This window comes from Leptonychotes weddellii, unplaced genomic scaffold (assembly GCF_054177405.1).
Source record: "Leptonychotes weddellii isolate Sample4059 unplaced genomic scaffold, ASM5417740v2 HiC_scaffold_7703, whole genome shotgun sequence".
In the NCBI taxonomy this organism is placed as follows: domain Eukaryota; kingdom Metazoa; phylum Chordata; class Mammalia; order Carnivora; family Phocidae; genus Leptonychotes; species Leptonychotes weddellii.
Window position 1 is genome coordinate 2602 of NW_028047213.1, and position 6653 is coordinate 9254.

Sequence of the window (6653 nt, forward strand, 5' to 3'; positions counted from 1 at the left end):
AAATCCAGAGCTGTCTGATTCTGAGGCCCAGGCTCATAACCACTACGCTTTCTGTCTGGATGGGAGAGGGAGGAGGAGCAATTGGGTACATGCCCAAAATGCAGAGCCCAAAGGGAGGAGGAAACTGGCTCTGTGAGGAATCCGGAGCCCACGAGTAATAGAAAGTCTAGAAAGCCGTGTTGGGGAATGCTGGGTCCCAGGGGTAGAGCATGGGAGAGCGCTCTGAGCTTCCCCTGCCTTCCCCCTAACCGCAGGCAACTAAAATGCAACTCTGGCCAGGTCGCCGCCTTGCTTCAGGACCCTTCCCGGCCTTCCTGCCGGGCACAGGGCCAGGTCTGAGCAATCACCACCCTTGAGACCTCTCCTCAACCCCCCTCTTGGCCTCCCAGCCCTCTGGGCTCTCCGCTTCCTGGACTCCCTTTGCAAAGCTCTGCACCCACTCCCACCTTCTCTCACCTGTAGCTCTCCTCTCCCACAACCTTCAAAGTTGACTCCTCTGAGCCTCCGGACTCCCCTAACTAGTTGGTCCCCTCCTTCTGCCCTCCTCCAGAACCTTGGCTTTTCACGCAGCACAGAATTAGTGCTGCTGGGTCTGCTGCTGCCCCTTGGGCTGGGAGGGCTGCCCAAGTAGGGATCCCCATCTTTGTATTCCAAATTTGGCCTTTCAGTAGGACAAGTTACTCGGCCCCTCTCAGCCTCGGCTATCTCATCTGTAAAATCAACCTCCTAGAATTGCGAGGATTGAATTTGAGGACGCGGGCAAAGCCGGGAGCGCGGTGTGCGGCACAGGGTACACACTCGCTAAATGCTAGCTATCCATGGTGAACGCCGCCGTCGCCGCTGGTTTGAGAATAAATATATTGCTGATTGTGCCTGCACCTCTGGCAAATGCTATTATCTCCCGGTCTGGAGAAGAGAGGGGAGCAGTCGGTTTAGGGGAGTGGAGGTCATTCATTGACAGGAGATAAGCTGTGCTCTGCGGCTAGCCTGGCCCGCCCTTCTTGCACTCCGCTGCCGCGAAGGGCGAGAGGGACCACCCTGCGCTCTGTCCTCCGGCGGGGGGGGTGGGGGTGGGGACGCTGTCGCCAGCACGGAGAGCGGGGCACACAGGTGCGCCCGCCCTGCAGCGCACTGGCCTGGAAGAGTCCGAGGGAGATCTAGGGAGGGAAGCTGGGGTGGACGTGGTGGGCGGCGGGGTGGAAGGGGAAGGAATGAAGCGAAGCAAAAGGCTTTAAGGCCTCTCCCGTGCCTTCCTCCCACCCCTCCGGGTGGGGGGGGTAGCTAAAAATCTGGCAGGCTGAGTCGGGAGGGGCTGCAAATCCAGGCTCGGGGTTCAAGAAGAATTCTTTCAGGGCCGCGCGGGGGAATCTGTCAGGCTCAGGGACCCAGCGGAACGCCAGCCCGACCCCCCCCCCCCCCCCCGCCCGGCCTCGCGCTCCCCTCCGCCTCCCTCCTGCCGGCGCGAGCGGGCGGCGCGCTCCGGAGGGAGAGCTGGGCTGGAGGTTTCCTGCCCCTCGGCGCCCGCACCTGCCCTTCGCGCCCACCCCTGAGCCCGCGCCGACTGGGCAGCCGGGGGCGCCCCCCACCCATCTCCCCCCGGGCCGGGGAGCCGAGGGGCAGCGCCGGAGCCCGGGGGGAGCGCGGCCCCGCCGGCCGGCCGGCCAGGGCCGGGGGCAGCTACGACGGCCCCGGGTAAGCGGCGGGAGGAGGGGAGGCGGGCGGGGCAGGGCCAGGGGGTGGGAGCGGCGGGCGGGGAGTGGGGCGGCGGGGCCTGGGGGCCGGGGCGAGGAGGGCGGAGGGGGCCAGCGGGATGGCGGGGAAGCGGCGCGGGGCGGCCACGTGAGAGCGGGAGCTTGAGGGGGGTGCCTGCAAGGTGCTGGAGGCGGAGAGCAGGCAGGGCTCCGGCATCCCCCCCAGACTCCCACCAATCAGGTCATGGGGAGCCCAGCAGCCTCCGACGCCCCCACCCGCCCACTCCCACACGAACGTGTGGGGACAAACAGCGGGCAGACATGTGACTCGGCCCATGGGACCGCAAAGCCAGGCCCGTCAGTCTGGGGCAGGACTCGTGTGTCCAGGTCGAGCGGAGGGGACAAGAAGAAGGCTTTGGCCCCAGTGTGTGTCCCCGGTCTTTTGCCGGGGCGCTGTCTGCAGACTCACTGCAGAGCGCAGGCCTCGGGGAGGGAGCGCTCAGGGGGCTGGGCCCTGATTCTCGGGACAGCCCCCTTCAGTCCCCACCCAGCTAGGGACGGTGGGTTAATAAGCACTTAGACCCAGGACCCCTGCCTGAGAAGAGGGGGGGGGCACCGATCACCCCTGAGTCAGGGACAGGGCCACACTTGGGCCTGGTGAGTTCCAGGAGGCTGGCCCCAGCCTATTGGCCTCTCTTGCATCTCCTCCCTGGCTCCAGCACTATCCCCGTTTATTTCGCAGCTTTTCTCCAGAAAGGGTTGATTTCTGCGAAGGGAGTGTGGCGTCCAGGAGAATCTGCAGGTAGGACACATCCTAGATACCTCTAAGTGGCCACACCCAGAGAGAGGTAGGGGACTCTTCTTGCATTCCTTGCCCTCTCTTCCTCCCCCAGGGTGCCCCCCTCCCCACCTGCTTGTGCTGGTTATGTAATTAACCCAGCTGAGGCTCTCTGCCAAGCTGACAGTGTCCAGGGAGGCCTGAGGGGCCCAGGGCCTGGAGGGATTTTTGGGGAGGAGGGACCGGTCCTTACCCCAGTGGGAAGCCCAGGGAAGTAGGTAAACACCTGTTGGGGAAAGGACACCACATGGGGCAGAAAGGAGATCAGGGTCCTAGTCTTAGTTGATAGCTCAGCTGGCTGTGTGGTCTACACTTCCCTGAGTCTCTGGTTTGGGGTTTCAGTTTTACTTTCAATAAAACAGGGAGAAGAGTCTCTCTCTCTCTCTCTCTCATATACACACGCACACCACACTACATGTACGTGAGCAACAGTGGTTAGTGACCCTTCCTGGGATTGCTAGGAGTCCCGTTGAGATTTTAGAAAACCTCAGATAGATGAAGGATCCCTGTACCTAACTAACAGTGGCCCCTGTTGATTGCACACCTACTGTTGTGGGCACTGGGCTTTACTTTTCATGACCTTGCTTTCATGGCATCACAACACCCAACAAAGTTTCTTGCTCAAGGACACACTTTAGTTGGCAGAGCTGGGAGTCAGACCGTGGTGGGTCTCACCCCAAATCCTGCCCTATGTTTTACTATGCTGTATGTACACATACCCAGTGGACTGGATTTTCTGAGCCAGGCCAGACTGAGGGCCATTCAGCTGTGAACTGGGCAGATATGGAGAGAACACGCATCCACAGAGGAGACACGCACACATGCTGAAAAGCATGGCCCTGTGGGAATCCAGCACACCCATCTGCCCTGGGCCCACATAGCAGGCACTGGTGTCACCTCCTGCGAACAGTCCCTGGACAGGCGGTCTCAGGCTTATACCAGCCTCCCTGATCACCATCCCCATCAGAAGGAGAAGGCAGCTGGTTAGGAGGTTGACTTGGATTATCTCAGAAATAGGGGCTATTAGCCCCACTTTATATATGTGCAGAGCGTAGCTCAGATGGGGCCGGTGATGTGCTCTCGGACCACAGCTAGGAAACGTCATAGCTGGGGTTTTATACCTAAGCTCTAAAGTCACCAAAACTGACGAGCAAGGAGCGAACGAAACCAGAGCAAGGTGCAAGCCTGTAGCAGCCCTTTCCTGGGCACCTGCTGTGTGCCAGGCCCTCTGAGCTCGCGGGGGATGCCAGAGAATGAGACCTTGGTCTGTAGGCATGCACCAGCTAGAATCGCTGAACTTGGAGGTGGGAGGTACTGCAACGTTGTGGGGGGTTGGGTAGTTGCTGTAGCTTGCCATGTGCCCTTGGGCCCACTTCTCGCCCCCTCTTGAGTCTTCGCGAAAGTGGGAACACCTACTATCCCTGAGGGACACCGTCCTGACAATGGGTCACCATGTGCGTGTGCTAACATGAAGTACTCTATGAGTGGCAGGCTCTGGTCCAGGGTTCTCCACAGGGGGCATTTGGAAGTAGGGGATGTTTTTGGTCATCATGGTGACTGGAGCCGGCTGCTGGCTTGTACCTTCTAGCAGCAGGGCTGTAAGACGGCCTGCCCAATAAAGAACTCTCTCCACAAAATGCTGGGAGCACCTCCATTGAGACACACTGGACTCGGCTCCCTCCCCATCCCCAGGCTCTGTGGGGAAGCTTGGGGAGCTTGGGGAGGTCAGACCTGGCCAAGAAGTCATAATATAGGAAAGAGTGATTCCCACCGGTGGGCGGGTGGTGCGGGGGCGGGGGGGGGGGTGGACGGAGAAGGGAGGATGGAGAGGCTTGAGATGCAGCTAGGCGTTCTGGGAAACGGAAGGCATGCCGAGGGGCAGTAGCAGCTGCAGCCGAGTCCCCGAGGCGGGCAAGTACAGGACAGATCCAGGGAAACGCGGGCCTACCAAGCCCACCTCTTGTCCCCACAGTCCAGGTGGAGGCCGCAGAGGGCCCAGGGCAAGCAGGGGCAGCAATGGTGGGTCCTGACGGTGGCTGAGCCCCCAGCCCCTGGAATATGCAGCCCGGGGGAGCCCCAGGCAGCGGCGAGGACGCGGTGGCGGAGCGGGGCGGGAGGCATGGTCTCCACCTACCGGGTGGCCGTGCTGGGGGCGCGAGGCGTGGGCAAGAGTGCCATCGTGCGCCAGTTCCTGTACAACGAGTTCAGCGAGGCCTGTGTGCCCACCACTGCCCGCCGCCTCTACCTGCCTGCCGTCGTCATGAACGGCCACGTGCACGACCTCCAGATCCTCGACTTCCCACCCATCAGCACCTTCCCGGTCAACACGCTACAGGTACGGGGCCCACTGGATCGGCCAGCCGGGGAGTCGGGGGGCGGGGCTGGGAGGGGGAGCAGAGAAGCTGGACTCCCACCTTTTCTGGGCTCTGGCCCCGTCCCCCATCCTCTGGCTCCGAGGGCTCCGTGCCGCACCCTGGGCCACCCTGCTCAGAGCCGTCATCTGTGCGCCGTAGGTCACGAGCATGTAATGTGTGGTGGGCTGGGCACCAGGGTAGAACGGTGCGCAAAACAGATGTGCGCTGCGCTCTCCAGGAACCACGCATCTAACTCAGAGTCCAGGGAAGACAAGCAGGCTGTGCTTCCATAGGACAGTAAGTGTGTGCTTGGTGGCCTTGTGTCCGCTAAGTGGGACTGGGCAGGGAAGGGGCAGTGGAAAGAAGGGCAGGAACACTAGATGCCTGCCAGGATTCTGGGCTCTCAGACCCACGGCGTCTGTAGAAGGGACAGCAGAAGAAAAAGCCAGGGCCTGGGAAAGGTGGGCTCTCCAGGGCGGGAGGCCCCAACCAGTCTTTTATCCAATGGCCTTTCTTTAAGTGATGCTCTGCCCCTTGACCTCCGGACTGGTGCATGGGGCAGCCTTCCTGCAGGGGTTGGGTTCTGGTGCCCCCAGTGCCCTGGCTGATAGTGTTCCTTTCCCCAGCCTGCAGGAACCACCAAGTCCTCCTTCCCTCAATCTCTCTGCATCTGGCTTGGCAGGGGAGAGGCTGCAAGTGGGGGCTCAACTCTAAGACACATTTGCTCACCTAAGGAAGCCCCTGACCAGAGCGCATTCATAGGTTTCTCTGGAAGGACAGGCAGGGGCCACGGCTTGGCTGATTGTGACCACAAAGCCAGCCATCTCTGGGGCAGGGGCTTAGGCTCAGTACCATCTTGGCAACTCTGGGCAGGAGAACCGTGGCCCAAGTTCAGGGACACTTGGCAGCCCCGTCCCAGGTGTGGGCAATCCACACCAAAGACAAAAGCCCGACCCACACATCTGCCCCTTGGAAACCATGAGGTCGGGGCCGAGTATCAGGGGTCAGGGCCTTGTGCTTCTCCTCCGCAGGGGACATCAACAGCGCTCAAGTGGATCCGCAGACCTCATTCCAGTCTTGCTCACTGAGCCTTGCTTACTTTTTCACATTTTGTTGTAGATTAAATTTTAATTTAATTTCAGTTTTGGAATCCGTAAGACACAGTTTAAAAGTCCAAGCTTTGTAAAAAAGAAAAGAAAGAAAGAAAGAAAGACCCAGAGAAATCCCAACTGTAAAAAGATACACCCAGAGAAATCCCAGTCCCGCCCTGCCCTCTTCACCCTGATTCTCACCCCCTCTCGATGGCCATCCTCACTGGTTTTTTATTTACACTTCCAGTTTCTTTAGACAAATAAGAAAATGTGTTCTTATTCCATTCCCTTTCTTACGGGAAAAAGAAAATTGTTCTCCACCTGGGCTTTTTGCCTTACATTATAACCTGGAGATCTTCCCCGAATGTTAGTATCTGAATGTGGGTAGCATGGCGGCACTGACCCCCCCCCCCCCGGAGAGATGGACCATGGAGTCCCCTTTTGTTAGACAAGTGGGTTGCTTCCTGTCTCCCACACCGATAGCCTTGTCCATTGTCTCTCTGCACACAGGGAGGCGTATCTGTGGAATCGAGCCCCAGAAATGGCAGGGCTAGGTCAAAGGATGAATGCAGCTGGATTTAGAAGGGGAGGTTTCCCTCCCCTTCTAGGAAGTTGCATATTTTGTGTTGTTGCGAGAGCACCGTATGTGATGAGTGCATGTTTCCCTAAAGCCTTGCCA

At 59.6% G+C, this 6653-nt stretch overlaps 1 protein-coding gene across 4 annotated transcripts; it reads left to right on the forward strand.

Annotated features, from left to right (window-relative positions):
* The first annotated feature begins 1456 nt into the window (after positions 1-1456).
* On the forward strand, positions 1457-5194 carry LOC102727298 (ras-like protein family member 10B). 4 transcript variants are annotated; one of them, XM_081811447.1, is made up of 4 exons: positions 1457-1692; positions 2434-2493; positions 4502-4864; positions 5122-5194. In XM_081811447.1, exons 3-4 carry the CDS (start codon positions 4649-4651, stop codon positions 5134-5136), a joined length of 231 nt encoding a protein of 76 aa, XP_081667573.1. In that variant the 5' UTR covers positions 1457-1692; positions 2434-2493; positions 4502-4648; the 3' UTR covers positions 5137-5194. The 4 variants fall into 4 exon arrangements, with proteins under 4 accessions (XP_081667573.1, XP_081667574.1, XP_081667572.1 ...); XM_081811448.1 differs by lacking the exon at positions 5122-5194 and adding an exon at positions 5043-5121 and having other exon boundaries at positions 2434-2539; XM_081811446.1 differs by lacking the exon at positions 5122-5194 and adding an exon at positions 5043-5121.
* The last annotated feature ends 1459 nt before the right edge of the window (positions 5195-6653 follow it).

Coding starts and splice junctions, on each gene's coding strand:
- LOC102727298 (XM_081811447.1), top strand. CDS start 4,649: ATGGTCTCCACCTACCGGGTGGCCGTGCTGGGGGCGCGAGGCGTGGGC.